General features: G+C 43.9%; 1 protein-coding gene across 1 annotated transcript in view; it reads right to left on the bottom strand.

The window, feature by feature from the left end:
• The window catches only part of SSBP2 (single stranded DNA binding protein 2), a 276,155-nt gene extending 262,409 nt beyond the window's left edge, over positions 1-13,746 (bottom strand). The window contains exon 1 of the mRNA XM_074995386.1: positions 13,553-13,746. Within this exon, the coding sequence (XP_074851487.1) occupies positions 13,553-13,611 (59 nt within the window). The 5' untranslated portion in view covers positions 13,612-13,746. The remainder of the gene's footprint in view (positions 1-13,552) is intronic.
• Positions 13,747-19,397: the final 5,651 nt, after the last annotated feature.

Here is a 19,397-nt window from a genome sequence, read left to right as displayed (position 1 = left end):
ACAAATACCAAAAGATTATATTACAAATGAATTTGGAATGAAGGCTAGTAGGCAGCACTGAAGTGCATGTCAATAGAAAAAAGCAAGTTGAGAGTAGTGAATTTGGAAAAAAGTAAAGACTCTTGGAATCCTAGGAGAGGGATATAATTCTATTTACAGGCAGTCCTATGAAAAAAGCATGAAGAGTAGAAGGAGGGGCCAAGAGGACAACTAAGTCTGAAAAAAGGAATGGACTGGAGAACACATATTATGGAGAACTAGTAAATGAGACCTCATCAATTAACTAATGCTACATCAATAGTTAATTAATTTGTTTTATTTTCAAAGCCGAATTGATTTTATGGGGCAAAGTACCTTTGAAATAAGTGAGAAAATTTTAATATGAAGAGATTTGGTAGATTAGGGCATTTGGTATCTATTCACAGCTATACGAGAACAAGATATTGCTACATTTTGAGTAAACACAAATTGCTTCTATCCAGATAGCACCAAAACCATGATAAACAATTAAAATGAATACACATTATTGTTATAGGTGATGGATGATTGTAACTTTAACCTTAATTCTTCTCCAAGACTGATGGGAAGTGACAAAACAGCAGCAAAGTTGTTCTCAGCGGTTATGTCTACACTAGGGCAAAACTTCAAAATGGCCATGGTAATGGCCAAATCGGAGAATACTAATGAGGCACTGAAATAAATATTCAGCACCTCATTAGCATGCCACCTGCCACAGCACCTCAAAAGTGCCACATTTCACTCACACATGGCTCGTCTACCCAGGGGTCCTTTTCGAAAGGACCCTGCAAACTTTGAAATCTCCTTATTCTGATCAGCTGCCCCCCATGTTGACGAGCTGTGCCCAAGCAAAACGGGGCACTTTCAAAGTGCCGTGGCTGGCAGCATGATAATGAGGTGCTGAATATTCATTTCAGCACCTCATTAGTATTCTCTTATTTGGCCAATGGCATGGCCATTTTGAAGTTTTGCCCCAGTGTAGACATGGCCAGCCAGTATGAACATCATTTGCGGACTACATGCTGGCATCTTTGGCCAGTATTTGAGCAAGGGATTTTGAGAGATTAATCTAGTTACTTTAGGTCAGAACATTAAAAAAAATTACAGCACAGACTGACGAAACCAAAATTATTTATTTATATTGGATACTGAGCTTGCCTTCAGGGTGATTGAGATTTGGCTCTTCTTAGTATTCTTCTCTAAATTGTCTAGGGATGGCATGACCCATTTGTGGGTTCTGAAAATAACAAACATCCCCGCAACGTTTCAACATTTTTAAAAATAATGAGGAACTAGTATATAGGGTTACCGCCAATCCAGATAGTCCAGTTTTTGGCCACTGTGTTCAGGTGCCATACGTGATTGTCTTCATCAGTCAAATACTGTTTTTTCTGAGAGCTTAGAACAGCACTCTCACCACGTTTGGTCAGTGCCGGGGTGACTAATGAAGCATGGTTTGTATGCCAAGCTGGAAAAAATGCATCTTCAAAACAGGCCACCATGAAATTTTTGGGTTACTTCATCTCCCCAGAGGGAAGTCTGATGGATCCCCAAAACGTGAAGCCCCTCTTCAACACCCATCACCCTCTGGGAATTTCAGTGCTTCCCAAGCTCTGCTGATTTTTATAGAAGATTCATCACCAACTTCTCCCAATTAAAACTCCCATGGCTTCCCCCTGCAAAGCAGTACAATCCACTTGGTCACCCAATGCCCAGATCAACAGGAAATACCATACAGCAGGATCTGAGTGCTGGCTCTCTACACCCCACTGATTTGCCAGTACCAGTACTTAAACCAGGAATCCATGAAGGAGAGCTATCTCAGCAGCAATACAGACTGCACACCGGGTGTGGAGCAGAGACAGGATTACAACAAACTCAAAACTCCAGCTGCTGACCCTGATTTCACCTCGACTTTGGTCTTCAATTGCTGTCTGTAACCTAGCACCTGATTCCAGTTTTCTGGAAATCTGACCCATCCATGTCCTGACTCTAAGTTTGCTCTCTTACCTTCCAACAGCCTAACCCTGTCAGCCTCCTGACACCTGAACCTCTGTCTGCCCTGTAACCCATGACAGTATCTGGCTCAGCCCGATTTCCTACTACTGTTCTGACAACTAGGTCTGATCACCCTTGTCCCATTCATAACACTGAGGCTGCATCTATACTAGCAAGTTCTTTCGAAAGATTTTTTGAAAGATGGGGGCTCTTATGAAAGAGCCGATGGAGCATCTACACACAAAAAGCATTCTGTCAAAAGTAAATCAAAAGAATGTGGTGCTTCTTTCAAAATCACTCTTCCATTCCCGTTTCAGGAAGAGCGCCCTCTTTCGAAAGCCTCTTTCAAAAGAAAACATGTTTAGACACTCCGCAGGGACCGTCTTTTGAAAGAACAGTCTTCATTTTCAATCCCTGGCCTGGTCTTTTGAAAGACTGGGGGCTGTGTGGACGCTCTTTTGAAAGAGCAGATCACACTTTTGATCTGCTTTTTTGTGTGTGGACACACTCTTTTGAAAGAAGCTCTTTCAGAAGAGATCTTCCAGAAGACCTTCTTTCAAAAGATCTCTGTAGCATAGACGTAACCTTAGCGTGCTAATGCCCCATGTACATGAGATCAGAGTCTTTACACCAGTGATGTCCACACGGGTTACTTCTGTCCCCTAGATATCTCCGGACCCTTCCCTACCATCCCCCCCGCTCCATACACCCCACAAGCATAAAGAGTGAAGCAAGCCTGACCATCTCTTAGTCCTCTTGCCAATACAGAGTATGATCAGAGCAGGGCTCTGCAGAAGCTGGAAAGAAAAACAGGACATGGAATACATGTGGATAAAGCATACCAAAGCAGCACACTATTTGTAAGGTAAATAACTGTTCTTTCTTTTCCAAGTGATCATCCACATACATTCCACTCTTAGCAACTAACAAGCAATTATCTGTTTGCTTGGAGGTAGCTAGCAGGAAGCTCAAAAATAACTGTAGGACAGCCCTATCAAACCAGGAATCTAGCCTCTTCCACAGAATAGTGTCTTGGAAATAATGTGCAGATAGTGCTCCATGTAGCTGCCCTACATATTTCAGAAAAAAGTATATTTTTCAAACAAGCAGCAGAGGTTGCCTGGACACAAGTGGAATAAGCACCAAAGCATTTAGATAGTTATAACCTGGCTAATTCATAACAAATCCCTATACAATTGCAAACCCATTTAAATAATCTAAGAGATTACGCCTGACCCGCAACCTGCTCTGCAAAGCCCAGCAACAGTCTTGGCGTCCCTGAATAGTGCTGGCCTGTTGATGTAAAAAACACAGTGCCCTTACTACATCAAGCATGTGAAGATTAAGTTCCTCAAGATTCAGTGAGGACAGGTCTACACTACAGGGGAAGGTCAAATTAATGTACACAATTCCAGTTACATTAATTTATGCAGCTCCTATCAACTTCCCTTACTACTAACGAGGGGCAGAAGTACTGGTGCCAATGCAGGCACCCTGTAAATTCGACTTAGCACATCCCTACTAGGTGCATTAAATCAAACTCCAGAAGACAGACCATGGCAGGATTACTCCTCCTTGTAGGGAAGATGTACCCTGAGGCTGAGGGAAGAAAATGGTAAACCAATAAATGAGTTAGATGGTGTTTTGAAACTCCCTTAGGCGAGAATTTGGAATGAGGCCCAAGAGTGACTCTGATCTTATGAAACACTATATAAGGGAGACCAGCAATGAGGGCCAGAACCATCTTAACCTTTTTGCTTATGTAATAGCTAATATGAAGCTGGTCTACACTGGTAAGAAGTAACTGGACCAGCTTTCCAATGGTTCAAAAGTGGCATATGTTAATTCTGTCCCTTCCACTTCCAATTCTTATGTCTCTATGTCACAGAATTACGAAGCATGCTCTTAGTGATGTTTTTGGGTGAAGCTGAAGTTAGTTGATGAGGTTTACTATCAACTTTAATCTGTCCTGTGAAAGGCCTGAACTCCCATGTCCGGCAAGTTTCCTTGTTCAGAACCGTTTATATCCAAGGGGACAGACTAGGGAGGTACAACCTGCGTCAGGCACACAGATGAATCACTTCGTATTAAAAATGCCCTGTGTATTGATGCACTAGGCACTGAGAACCACAGTGTGTGTGTTATGCCAGATGCCAAGGCTCCAGGAGCTGAAGGTTCAAAAGAGATGCAGTACCCAGGTTTAGCTGCTATCATCTGCACTCTCAACAGTCAGTGACAGCCAGAGGGACCCTTCTTCTCAGCAGATTGTCTGCCTTTTCATATTTGAGTCAGAGATGAGTCAGATTTCTGAGCCTTGTGCCTAGACTCAGCAGGTATTCAAGAGTCACCTATGCTTCAGCTCAATAAAACCAGTACAGAGGTGGACAACTGGATGTTCTTTGTCAGTGTAACCCAGAAGCTCAGTTGAAATCTCAACATGTCAGCATGCTCATAGAGACCCACTAATCACAGGACTGATGTCCAGCTATGTACTTCCTTTTGCCATCTAAGGGAACTTACCTTGATGGATTCAGGAGGAATATTTTAAGGTGGTTTCTGTAGCTTCTGGAGTCTGCTTGGAGAAGGAGCAATACACAGTACCATTACCTTTCTATGACCTAAGCAAGTAGTTAAAGTTTGGGGCCTTGGGGATGTTCGAGATGGGAGCAAAAACCGGTTACAGTCAGGTATTTTTATGTTGTTTTGTTTATTTCCAAAGAACACACAAAAATGAATCAATCAACAGGAAATAGCTTATTTTGTTCATAGGTCTGGGAACACTTTTTTCAGCTCCCACCTACCCCAGGTTTCTTCCAGTCGGACACCATGCTTTCAACTGTTCCTTCCAGCTGTCTCTGCTCCTAGTTTCTCTAAGACTATCTATACTTCACAGCTTGTAGCAACAGGCCACATCAACACAGCTGTGTCATTAAGAGCCAGGCAGTGCAGCTGCCGTTTGTCACTTTTTTGCTGTCAAAATACTTGCACCCCTAATGAGCAGCATTATTTTGTCATCTGGAGAGCTCAGGAATGGGTCCTTCCCCTGGACCTAACCAAAACAGGCATGTAGAGTGCTCAGCATTAAGTAGCATTGAAGCCACAAGGAGCAAGTTTTAAATCCCAAAGATTTTGCTTCTGCCACTAGTAGAGCCCCTGTTTGGGGTATGCGTTCCAGCCTAAAATCCAGAAACTAACGAAAATAACAATATGCATTTGTGTGCCTGGTATGTCACCAACAGGTAACATGACTAACAACACTAAACCAGGACAATGAACAGAGAAGCACGCATCTCACTGCGCTGCATGTTAAATATTAACTGAGGAATGACTGAGCCCATTTCACCTTTCATGCTCTTGGGCAGGAAGGATGAAGGGGTGTACATCTAGGGCACAGCTGGAGCCCCAACACTCATCGCTAACCAAAGGAATTCAATATCATCCACAAGGAACACAAGAGCATCAAGAATGAAATTCATGTGCACAATCAGTCAAAGAAGAACCAAAATTTATCAGCTGTATAATTAGGTGTATTATTTTTGTGTCTTCCTGGAACCTGCAATATGTTTTATTATAGTTGTTGTGCCAAATATATGTTAGCAACCCTCATGTATATTGTGTGTTCATGTGCGCACATCTGCCTATCTTCTGCTTCTTTTTTTTTTTGGCAGTTATGCGTCTTAAAATAAGATTAAAATGAATTAACCTGAAAGAAATGTTCATAAGGAGCCATCCATTGATTTTCATTGCTTCCTCCACTGCCTGCTTCCTCCAACAAAGTTTAGATTTTTAAATTTGAGCCCAATCATGCTCTCAGCTAAAATGAATGGGAAATTTGCAATTGGCCTTGATGGGACCAGAAGTAAGCCATTACTCTTTTTCTGCAAAGGTTCGCTTAACATTAAAAACATCATGCAAAAACTTCAAATTTGAATGAACATCTCTCATCTCTTTTTGTATTAACCACACAAGGTTTTTTAGGTTAGGTTTGGGGGCAGAGTGGTAGAGAATAGAGTGAAGAGGGAAAGATCATCTTTTATACGTCAGCTTTTGCCACTCCCTTCCTGCATCAGATATCTAGTCCAGCAATACACTTAACCACATACTTCAGTTTAGCTCTGTTGAAATAAATAAGACTACTCACATGCGTTTAAAGCTGCACACATAGTCCTGTGCTGGAACAAACCTAGGAAGCTACAACCAGAGATAGCTAATGTCTGCTATTACCACTTGTATAATTGGGTTTATTTGTAAGTCAGCCCCTTCATGGTAATTTAATTAGAGTTTGAAATGCCCATACACTTGAAACCTTTTCTAAGAGCACCTGCTCAGTGATGTACCACATCACAGCAGTCAATGGCAAGCAAATGAAAAATGTTTGTGATTTCCAAAACATTTTATATGTGGCCCCTCTCATCAAAACTTTTTGCCTGTGGCAGCAAATCTGTAGATAAGAGTCCCAAAATGGTATTCTTGCAATTTACACATTCATTTTTACAGGCAGCATCCATGTACTGTATAATCTAACCTGGTCAATCAAATCAACATGCAAACTCAATTCTAGTGGATTTTTCAGAATAATCTGGATTAATCTGACAATTCTGTTCTCATGTTTAGAAAGTAAAACTATTCTCTACACCCTTGAATATGCATTAAAATGGCAGGAATAATTTTTATGTCACCTCCACAGGATTTATTCCAAATACAGTTTGAACCTCTCTAGTCTGGCACTCTCTCATCTGGCAACATCTGTAATCTGAATGATTTTAGTTAACTCGATGACCATTTACCATGGGTGTGGCCAAATTTCCCAGGGTCCCATAAAGCTTCTTTACAGCCACCAGTCCTGGCTCTCAAGTGTTCTGTGCTGTTATTTAGCTGTAAATGTAATTTACCACAAAGGTCTTCTAAGAGCCCAATAAACAGTGGAAATGTTGGTAATGCTGCTAGACAACGTTGGCCACTCGTGGTCTGGCAAATTCTCTCATTTAGAACGGGTAAAGTCCCAAGGATGACGGACTACAGTCTGGAAATAAGAACTAGCATAGAGATTTGCTGTCAAATGTGGTGGGGTAGGGGGAAATCAAATTCAAACACTTGTTAGTGAGAGTCAGTGGTCATCTTCAGGCAGAGGAAGCTGGCTTTTGCCTTTAGTTTCAAAAATTAAAACAAGAAAAGCAAAAGAATTGGAGATAAATTACATATCAGCATAACCCAGTGGTTTCCTGGACATGCCAGAGCCATGGAGTGATGCCCCTCCCCAGCCAGGACCAACTGGAGCTGCTGCGGCCGAGAAGGGGTGCTTCTCACCTGACCCCACGCTGCTGTGGTGAGAGAAGGCTGAGGTAGTCCTCCATCCTCAGGGCAGCCCACACACCCTCTGAACTTCTCATCTCTAGACTCACCCTAGAGCCTGCAATGTCATCTGGAGTACTCACTCCTCCTGCACTCTGGCTCTGAGACCCCTCCTGCATTCAAAACCCTGTATCCCTTGTTCCATCCCAGAATCTGTACCCCATAAAGAGCCCTCACTCCTCCAACCCCAGTTGCCTCCCACACTCTTAACCCCTGGGCCCGCCCACGCCACATACCGTCCATGTGAAGAATTGGTTTTGTGATGTGTACCAATATGGGTATTACACAGGACACATCACCGCCGTACTGGTGCACACAACAAAATTCATTCTGCACATGGACTTAAAAATGAGAGGGAACACTGGTTTCAGGCAGGCTCAGGCTTCAGTCCCTCCCTCTTGGGGTCATGTAGTAATTTTTGTTATGAGAAGAGGGTTGTGGCACAATGAAGTTTAAGTACCCCTGACATACCCTATATTTCAGAGCCTGAGAACCTGCCTGACTCACTTCCTTGTGATGAGTTGGAAATTTGACCTGGTGAAAGGGACAGGCCTAAACCATTCATTACTTTTGAATCTAATCATTCATTTTTAAAAATAAATCAGGTTTCCAACCCTTAGAGTTGCAAAGATAATGTTCAGAATGTGAACTGATGTAGTTCAGCCTTCCTGAGTTTGCAGACAAAATATTCCAGAACCTCTGCTGCTGTTTACAGATTTGCTGGTAACAGCAAAATCAGATACAGAAATCATTGGTCAGGAATTGTGTTCACCTCACTGCACTGTTTCTTGGGAAATTATTCTGAACCAAGCTATATACAATAGCTTGTCATCTAAAAGACACAAACAAACAAACAAAAATAGAAGAACAGAGCAATGCAGACCTCTTTCCTCACAGCAGCAAGCAGATTCAGAGAAGGAAAAAAAATCCCACTTGTCTTCAAGCAGTTGTCTGGAAAGGATCAAATTTCCAAGATACCTTCCAACCAGACTAATACAAGAGAGGAGAAGGATCAAGACAGCAGCTGAATAGTAATATAGGCACTCTAGCTTCCTCTACAGTTTTGGGGTGGAAGCAAACCTAGGCTCCTCATGGCTATGTCTACACAGCGATTTGTTTTCAAAATAATTCACGCAAGTTACACTACAAAAATTACATAAATTATTTCACAATACTTTATTGCAAAGTTGGTGCCCTCCAAATGGCACCAAATTTCAGAATAATGGACTATTCCGAGCATACCGTTACTCCTCATATAATGAGGGGTACTGGAACCAGCATAACAAGAAGTCTGATGGCATCTTACAGACTAACAGATATTTTGGACCATAAGCTTTCGTGGGCAAAAGCAGGTCTGATGAAGCAGGTCTTTTCCCATGAAAGCTTATGCTCCAAAATATCTGTTAGTCTGTAAGGTGTCACAAGACTTCTTGTTGTTCTCAAAGCTACAGACTAAACACGGCTACGTCTCTGATGCTTGGAAGCTTATTAGTGTACACAAAATAGCAGCAATATTTCGAGTGCTATAAAAAGCTGCAGTGTTGCTATTTTGGGATACCTTTATATCCCAAAATAGTACCCGCCGTGTAGACATACCCCATTAGATCTTTGATCCTAAACCATTAAAGTCAAAGAAGAGATTTGCCTTTCACTTAAATGAGCACAGGCGCAAATCATAAGATCATTTATTTTGTCTCTTCTCTTCTGTTGTAGCTCTGCCCAGTAGGTTTACTCCTCAGATTAGTGAGCATCTGGAAAATTTTTCAGTATCTGCCATACAGCCCATTTTTGGGAGAAGCACCCAAAGGAACTATTTTGGTTCCTTTATAAATGTTTGTAAATACTAATATAAATAAAACTTTAAATTTCCGCTTTACCAAAAAGAGTGTGGCTTATAAGTAAAGGTATATAAGGAATCACACACAATGTAAAATCTGATCCAGCTCTCACTGAAATAAATTTATGGAGTTTTGTCATTGAGTTCAGTGGGAGTAGGTTCAGGCACCAATTCTGAATCCACCTCTGATGCAGAGGCGGGAGTCAAGAAGATACATTCTGCCCTGAGGAAACAACAAAAATCACTGCTGAGAAAAAATTGATATGCTTTTCACAATACAGATAGCCTTGCTAAGTCTTGTCACCATGTAAGTGGAGGATCTACCACTGAATACAACTTTCCTATCATTTATGCAAGTGGGATGGCCTGATTCCAGAATCACGTTACCATACCTTCATCAGAGTGGTGGGAAGGGGGCGGGGGGGGGAGCTCTTTGTTTTTTGTTTTGTTTTGGGTTTTTTTGTCCTCCTTTTTAATACTTTGCTTATGCCTGTTTGGCGTAGAGTTACATTCAGAGAAAAATATTTCTACCTATTCACTTTACATTTGCTGTTAAGATACTTTAATGTCTTGATCTTTGAGGTCAGGTGGGAGAGAAAAAGAGAGTATAAGGGAATTATCATGATTTTGACACTGAAATCTTGCAAAAGGCTATTATAAGTGATATATTAGACTGAAAATTGTAAAAGGTACATATTTTCTTTACTTGGCTTAAGAAAATTTAAGAAACATATAAAAATGGTGTTGATAGCAACATATAAATCTCTCTCCAGGAAAACACCTGACTCTGGGATCTGTCCACATGTTCATGATAGCTGATTTTTAAAAAACAAAACAAAAGGTGTGCATACCATTTTCAACACTTTAAAAATTGTTCAGTATAGACTCATGCAGAATTTATGTCACCACCACTCATTTTTCTGCGCCAAGACCTAACTATGTAAACTCATGCTACTTAATTTTAAGAAATACTTTATATTAATCCATTTTTAATGTGGAAAATGTTTAAAATGCATAGCTAGTAACAGATCTCACAAAACTTAAGCATAGATAACTAGGAACAAACCTACATAGGTAACCCAAACAATGGTGCATTCTATAAATTTTCCCAGACATTGGTTGCTATTACAGTGTGCAATTGCATGTGTGTGTGCAAGAGGGAATGAGAGTCAGACACCCCAAGACCCCGTTGAAGTAATCACCAGCTGTGCAGTATAAAAAACAAGTTCCTCTTAGGAAACATTGTCATAAATGTATACACTTCTTGTTTCAAAATTATACGATTTAATAAAAGTGATTTACTTTTGAAACATAAGTATGGTCACTCTCTGTTGTGAGGAAATAAACATCAGTTGAGTCAAACACCCCTTTTACTTCTATGATTTTCACATCAACACAACTTCATTCAGAAGTTAGGAAGAGGTTTCACTCTGTAGGGATACCCTTTTTGATCTGATGACAAATGTTCTCAGTAGAACCAGAATCAAAAGTCTATTCTGGGAAAAATACCATAACAATGACAAAACCAAAATGTTACAGACCTGGAGAAGGAAATGTAACTAGTAATGCATTTTGCGCTACAGATAAGAAACTTGAAAACATGTCGGAAATGCATACGACACACCACAGCAGTAGCCAAGCTTATTTCTGAATTCTAAATAATTTTAATCCACAAATGTAGTCAACAAAAATATTGTGTAGTGATCACTCAGTCAATGGTTTAAAAGCAATCCACCTGAAACGTGATACATTCATAGGGTAATCCTTACAGGAGAAGTACAGATTTCCAGCTGTTAGTGATATCGAATAGGCATAGGATGTATTTAAATCAAATAGCTCCATCTAGCAGCCCTCCACAACTTCACATAGGAGGGTAGTTACTGCCTAGTGAAAGTTCAGTTAGGCGGCCTCAACTGTAGACTTTTAAGCATTTTTACAGTACGCTTTCAAGCAGTATTGCTTTACTGGTACAAAAGTTTGGAGGAAAAGTAAGAGAGAAAAAAAGATAAAAAATTTGAAGTCTCAATACTAAGATAAAAAGAAAAAGGCTGCAAAAACTTCACGATGCAGGCCATACAGGAAGTAAAACTAAACTAAATCTACAAGGTCATCATTCTGAAAGTCAGATTCATCTAAGGGTCCCCTTCTAGGCTCAACAGCAAGACAGTATAAGTTAGATTATAGCAATTTGCAAAGTGGATGACACACAGTGGTAAGTACCATGAACAAAACAGCTGAAATTCTAGAATTTCTCCATACAAGTCATAGTAAGCAATGTTTGTCCTCATGTATGATAAATTTAACTTTTAAAAAATATTTTGTAAGAAACACCAATTTGATTAGTGTGTTCAAATTCTGTCTCCAACCCCGTTCCAGCCATTAGCTTTTCTTTTCAACAATTCCCTCTGCCTTTATACAATTCCCTAATACAAAGTTATACATGCAGTTGCCAAATGTCACACAATAACAATGATTTAAATCTCTTCAAGCATCCCCCTCTCCTTTGTCTCTCAGCAAAGATGCCTGGTCTGCTACTGCTCTAGGAAGTATGTGTGCGCCAGCCTCTGGGATTAGGAAGTGCTGTTCCTCTCTAAAATACTGGAAAACTTTTAGGTGAAGGTTCAAGGCAAACTGCCTGAAGGAAAGCTCACCACTCGTGCCTTGACTGTTCATTTTCACGTTAAATGCAATTCTGGGGTGGTGTGCAATATGATTTCTGAACAAAACATACACAAATAATTTTTCTGGATGGAAATCCCGTAGCCCACTGAAGGGCTTTATCTTGAGCTTTCACAGGCTGCAACAGACTGACTGAACGGTGCTGGTCAAAAGAGCTGAAAACACCTACACTAAACTTCCTTCTCCCCCTCTGCTACACTCGGCCCATAACTCACAGGCTCTTCCTCCTCCTCCTTAGTAAGCACCTCCTGCCTGTGCTTCACCAACCTCAACAATGCAAACCAAGGCTGCAAGTACACCAAACTTAAAGGGACACCATCAACTTGAAAGTAACATTTCTGCCTAAGCATTCTGTACTTACTATAACTACAAGCAATACCTAATAACTGAAGGAAGTTGCCAAGTCATTTTATTTCTCCATATTTTTCTAGTTTATTTATTTTTGTGCATTTAGTTATGCTGTGTATGGTCAGTTTCACTAATTCCCCATATACTTACTTTCTTCCTCTCTGAATAGAGATTTGTAAACATAACCAGACAAACAAACACCTCTATACCATTTATTTTAGAGGATTTTTTTAAAAAAAAGATCACACTATGCTTTTTAAAGGGGCTTCCAAAAACGTTTTAAAGATTACTCAGTTTTTATAAAATCAAGTTTTTTGGTGCACCTTTAACATGTGTATTGGGAACACAGGGAAAGGGATGCCTCATTGAATAGAACAAGAGATCCTTCCTTCTCCGTCTAAATTGTCACTGGCTACACTGCTGGCATCATCCCACCCCATATCTCCAACTACTCAAGAGCCCTCCCTCCCACACCAAAAACAGTACCATGCCCCCTTCTTCTCCAAACCAACAGGCCCTCTGTATTCCTTCAACACAACCTCCGTTCTCCCTTCTCCTCAAACCACATCCCCCTGAATCCCATTTCCCCCACCCCAAACAACCCCCGTTTCACTCCCAAAGAACAATGCAACCACACGGGCAGCTCCTTCTCCCCTGCACACTAACCCGCTGTCCTGGGGAGGGCTGGGGCAGGGGACCAGAGCAGGGCTTTGGCGGGGAAGGGCAGGGGGAGACACCAGGTCCTGAGAAAAAGTTGAGAGCTGCAGAGTTAAAGGGAGCTGCGGCTTCTACGTCTCCCTCCCCCGCGGGAGCCCCACGGCAGCACAGCCCCCGGCAGCACAGGCTGGGCTCTTTGTTACCAAAGTTAGTCCAACACTTCCCACCGGCACTGAGCCCTCTGGAGACGGGGCACTGCGGGGGGGGGTTCCCCAGCCCGCCCCTCCAACGAGGGGTTCAGCCCGCGCACCACCCGCACCCCGCAATGCGCGGGGCTCACCCATCACCTGCCTTTCACCCCGCGGCGGGCACCTCCCGTCCCACCTCCCCGCCAAGCGCCGGGAGCTCAGCCCCTCCGGCCTCCGCCGCCCCCGGGAGCCAGCGCGGCTCGCACAGCCTGGCCCCTTCCTCCGCTCGCCCGCGAGGGGCTGGGGCACCCCCCTCCTCGAGGGCCCCGCGCCCCGGCTGCACCACGCCGGCTCCCGCCGGTCGTGTGCGCGGCCCCCCTCTCCGGCGAGCAGGAAAGTTACTTTGGGCAGGGTCCGTGCGGGCGGGCGCGCCCCCCGCCCAGTCCGGCTGTGCGGCCCCGCGGGCTGTACTCACTTCTCCCTGGCCTGGCTGTCGGACGGGACGCTGCTGTTGCTCTTGCCTTTGCCGTACATGCCTGCAGAGAGCTCCGACTGTCACGCACCTGTCAACCCATCACAGCCTCCCCGGGAACAGCCCCGTCACCATGGAGACGCAGCCACACACACAGCCCATTGGCCCGCTGCACGTTCCGGCACGCCCTCCACTGAGTGACTGACAGGCCGAGACCAGGACAGGCTGCTCCCTCCTCCTCCCCGCTCCCCCCACCCCTCGGCTCCTCCTCCCCCTCCCCTCTCGCGCTCTCCCTGCCTCGGCGCAAGGGGGAATTTGAAACGGTTCTAGAAGGATTTTTAAACAACTGGCTGTTCTGTGCGCTCGCCACCCGCCCTCCGCCGCTGCCGGAGAGGGAGAGCGCTGGGGAGAGAGGGAAAGTGCGGCGTGGACTCCGCAGCAGCAGCACGGGCAGCTTCAGGCCCCTCACGGCCGCGCCAGCGACAGGGGCCGCTTTCGCCTCTCTCCCCCCGGCCATCTGGTCGGCCCCGTCCCTTCCCCCCTGCGCTGCCACCCGCAGACCGCGCGGGACCCCGGCCTTGGTGGTCAGCGGGGGGAGTGAAAGCCCCAGCCAGCCGCAGCCCTCCAGCCTCAGACCAGGCCCCCAGCCAGCCTCAGCCCCCCTCCCTCCCCCCCGGCGCCCAGGCCCCCGGGGGGCCTCAGCCCCGCCCCCCAGCTCAGCCCCATAGGCGACCACAGCCCCCCTCGCCGGCCAGGCTCAGCCTCTGCAATTCAACCCTCCCACAGCCAGCCCCGGCCACAGGCACAGCTCAGTTCCCAGCACCGCCAGCGTTAGCCAGGCTCAGCGCTCCATGTTAGCCCTGCGCTGCTCACCCCCACCAGAGCCAGGCACAGCGTAGCTGCCAGCGCAGCTAGCCTCAGCCCCATCCTCCCACTGCTTGGCCCCCAGCACGGGCTGCCTCTGCCTCCCCTGACCCCCCACACTTCTCAGCGGCTCCTCAGACGCCCCCGATTTGCAACCCCCTGCTCAGCCTCCAGCATGGCTAGGCTCAGGCCCCGTCCCCTTCCAAAACTTTTTATTAAAACCATTTCCTGTTACAGCTGTGGATAGTCTTGTCCTGCGGTGGGATTAATGGTTTTTGAATGTTTGGTGTTGGCAATACCTTGTTAGGGATGGAGGGGGTTTGATGGATATCAATAAGCCTGGCCCTGCGTGTCCAGCCCCACTTTTCCTATTACCCACATTGAAAGAAATGGTCTCAACACACAGTTGCCTATGAACCAAAAGGATGGGATTTGGAACAGCTTTAAAAAGAACAAGTTCTCTGGCACCTTATAGACTAACAGAGATTTTGGAGAACAGCTTTCATTAACCTCCATATAAATAATACTAAGAAATGGTTTGCTTTTTAAAAGCAACACCAGGGATATCATTTTTATAGGAGGACATTATTATTACTGCAATTTCATTTTGTCTTATGGTAGTGCTCAGAAGTGGGCCTCTCTCCTGCTTCTGAACGCAAGACCAGCCAAACTGGGTTTCACTGCCCAGAAAGTGAACAGAACAGGGCCCTGTATCCAGTGATTCATCCCCTTTCATCCTGTCCCAGTCACAGGGTGGGTTGTGTTTCTTACCATCTTGGCTAATAGCCATTGATGGACCTGTCCTCTGTGAACCTTCTAACTTTATTTTTTAACCCAGTTATATTTTTTGTTCTTCACAACATCCCTGGCAACCATGTCTAGAACTAGGTGTGTTGCTGCAACTGTCTGCTCAAAGTGGTTTCTATGATATGAAGAATTTACAGTTTGATTCAATGGCACTCAGTACAATCCCTGCTGGCAACACGTTCCACACAGACTGCGTGTTATGTGAAGTAGTACTTCCTGCTGTTTGATTTAATCCTGTTGACTATTAATTTCATTGAGTGCCCCCTGGTTCTTGTGTTATGTAAAGGGGTAAATAACACTGTTTTACTTTCTTCACACCATTCATGATTTTACAGAGGTTTGTTATATCCCAGCTCAGGTGTGTCTTTTTCAAGCTGAACAGTCCCAATCATTTTAATCTCCTCATATGGAAGCTGTTCCATACCGCTAATAATTTTTGTTGCTCTTTTCTGTCCTTTTTCCAGCCCTCATAGATGTGGGGTTTTCTTTGTTTTGTTTTATTTTGTTTTTAAGATGGAACAACCAGATGGGCCTAAGGTTTGGGTGCACCATACATTTATATAGTGTCATTATATTTTCTGTCTGATTACCCAGCTTTTTCCTAAAGGTTCCTAGCATTCTGTTAACGTTGTTGACTGATGCTGCATATTGAGCAGACGTGTTCAGAGAACTATCCACAATTATTCTAAAACAAGGGTGTCCAATATGTTTACCACTCACCACATGTGAACAGGACACTACATTGTGGCGAATACAGGAGTGGCCAACCTGTGGCCCTCCAGCTACATGCAGCTCTTGGAGCCTTTAAATGCGGCTCCTTTTGAGAGCCACACACAGGAAACTCTGTCCACCCACTCCGCACATGCACCCCACCACTTGGTGGGAGTCGTGCGTGGCACCTCCAGTGAGTTGCCAGCATTGAATTAGAATGGGGGTGATGGTAGTGCCTGGCTCTGGGGGAGGGCATTTATTTAGGTGGGGGGGCTGGGAGTGCCTGGCTCTGTTGGAGGGCATTTATTTAGGTGAGGGGGCTGTGAGCACCTGGCTCTATAAAGTTTTGTATAATATATTGTGACAAACATAGAAAGACAACAACCACAAGTGTGCTGATCTTTGAATTCCTATTAGACACTGATGCTCTAAAATCTATTATGTTTTCCAATGTGTGCTACTTTGCATTTGTCAACAGTGAATTTGATCTGCCATTTTCTTGCCTGGTCACCCAGTTTGTGAGATCCCTTTGTAACTCTTCACAGTCTGTTTTGGACTTAATTATCTTGAGTAATTTTGCATTATCTGCCAAGTTCATCCCTTTTTCCAGATCATTTATGAATATCTTAATATTGCAGATCCCAGTACAGATTCTTGAGGTACCCCACTTTTTATTTCTCTCCACTTGGAAAACTGAATGTTTATTCCTACCCATTGCTTCCTCTCCTTTAAGTAGTTACTGATCCTTAAGAAGACTTTCCTTCTTTTGTCATTACTGCTTACTTTGAAATTTGGTGTCTTGATTTTGCCAGGCTTTATGGTCCTTTCTCTTTTCCTCAGTAAGATTTGACTTCCAATTTTTAAAAGGTGTCTTTTGTTTCTTATTGCTTCTTTTACTTTGATGTTTAGACAGGGTTGCATTTTTGGCCCTCATATTTTTATATAGTGAATACAGATAGCTTGAGTTTCTATTATGGTGGTTTTTAAAGTTTCCATGCGGCTTGCAGGCACGTTGCTCTTGTGATTGTTTCTTTTAATTTCAATTTAACAACCCTTGTTTTTGTGTAATTCCTCTTTTGGAAGCTAAATATTACTGTAGGGAGCTCTTGGGGGTATTTCCCCTCTCAGGGATGTTACATTTAATTTCATTATGGTCGCTATTACTGAGTGGTAGTACTTGGGACTTTTCAAGCATAGGTCCTGATCTTACAGCACTCATCCAGATGCTTAACTTTATACACACCATTCTCAATGTCAGTATATAAGTGAAGAGTGAGAAACAAAGGGACTTTATTCTGCTCCCTTATTCACACTGAATAACACTTAAATGTGCTCTATCATCATGAGTACAGGCAAAATAAAAAGCCTCAGAAAAGGGAAAGGCACAAAGGGCAGACAAAGAATCAATAAAGAGGAAATAATTTGATAAAGAATAAGAGGAGACAAAGAAATGGGGGGTCAGAGATCAAAATATAAACTACAAGAAACAGAAAACAGGTAAAGAGGAAAGCGAAAGAACATAAGAGCTAACATAGACAAGAAAAAAAGGAGAAATTTCTAATGGGTAAATGATCATTATAGTCCCAAGCATTGTTCTCCTGTAGATCTCTGATTGTCCCATTTGACTGGATTGTAAGAAAGAAATTATGTCACCAATCAAAAATTAACTATCTACCCAGGGCTATGCCTAAGCTTAAACCACTGCCGCAGCACTTCCATAGTGCTTCAGTGTAAACACTGTCTACACCAACAGGAGGTGTTCTCATATTGGCATAAGTAATCCAGATCCCTGAGAAATGGTAGCTAGGTTGACAGAAATGGTAGCTAGGTTGACAGGTTCTAGCACTACCTACACCAGGAATTAGGTTGGCATAGTTATAACTTCTGTCAGGGGAGTGAATTCTTCAAACTCCTGAGAGACATAGCTACACTGATGTAAGTTCTGTGTAGACCAGCCACTTGGGGCTTTATACTGCCACCCAACACCACAGTATATCTACGCCACCCCATTAAAACCTGTGGCAGTAAGTTTCAGAGCCCAGATCTACAGACTCGGGATTCTTCTAGGGTGCTAAAAACAGCTGTTTAGGTGTGGTATAGGTAGGAGCTTGGGCTCTGAAGACTCCTCTCTCCCTGGGCTTCAGGTATCTTCACAGCTCCTTTTAGAGCCATAGAGCAATCCCAAGTTCTGAGTTTGAATCCAGGCTCTGACTTTCACTGCTTTAAAATGCTGTGCAGACATACCTTGAATGCCTTCCATGTGCAACTGATAGCAATAGTGACATTTCTAACATGCTTTTTGGCATTGTTGACTCATCCCTATTTCGGGGAAAAACTCTTCTTGGGGTACATGGAGGTGTTTTTGTTGACTGGTAGGATGATATTTGTGTCTAGACTGGAGATTCTGTTTGGGGATTGTGACATTTGGGTGGGGAGTGTTATTCTTGCAATGTAGTAGGCATCCTTCAGTCTGCATAGACTATGGATCGCGCCCTTTATAGTTTCAATTGAGGACTTCATTTACAGCACCTACTGTGACTATGAAGACCCACACGAGAGTGACAGTCCTTGCTGCATCTCTTGCAGATGTAGTGGGTGTCTGGCAAGTCCTTATTGTGCTTTCTGTTTGCTCGCTTCTCCTCTGCTAGCTGTCTGATCCTCATCTCGCCCTTCCGAAGGCCCTTGTGTAACCCCTGCCTCCATCTGCTGCGGTCGTCTGCTAGTTCTTCCCAGTTGTCCAGCTTGATGTCTACCTCTCTGAGGTCTCTCTTGCAGACATCTTTGTAGCGCAACTGGGGGCATCCCGGAGGTCTTTTGCCAGAGGCTAGCTCACCATACAGGATGTCTTTTGGAATCTTTCCATCATTCATCCTGTGGATGTGGCCAAGCCAGCGGAGCTGACGCTGCCTGAGGAGGGTGCTCATGGTTGGGATTCCAGCTTGCTCGAGGACGGCGGTGCTGGTCACTCTGTCCTTCCATGATATTCCAAGGATGCTCCTGAAGACGTTCAGCCTCTTTTCCTGGCGGGCATACAGGGTCCAAGTCTCGCTGCCATAAAGGAGAGTGCTGAGGATGCAGGCTCTGTATACTTGCATTTTGGTGTGAGTGTACAGCTTGTTGTTATTCCACACTCTCTTGCTGAGTCTGGACAGAGTTGTGGCCGCTTTTCTGATCCTCCTATTTAGCTCAGTGTCCAACGACAGGGTGTCAGTGATGGTGGACCTGAGGTAAACGAACTCGTGGATGACCTCTAACGTATAGTTGTCAATGCTGATTGATGGGGATTCAGCAACATCCTGACCGAGTACATTTGTCATTCTTGCAATGGTAGAAAGCCTTTTATGGGGAGAAAAAAATGCAATTTTTCTTAAGGATGTGGAATCACCAAATGTTCTAGGAAACTTGCTCTGTAGCCAGACTTCCTCAGTGGAGAAAGCTGAGTCCCCAGCTTTCACACGTATTCAGG

This window comes from Carettochelys insculpta, chromosome 5 (assembly GCF_033958435.1).
Source record: "Carettochelys insculpta isolate YL-2023 chromosome 5, ASM3395843v1, whole genome shotgun sequence".
Lineage (NCBI taxonomy): Eukaryota > Metazoa > Chordata > Testudines > Carettochelyidae > Carettochelys > Carettochelys insculpta.
This window is presented reverse-complemented; position numbering and strand designations above follow the sequence as displayed.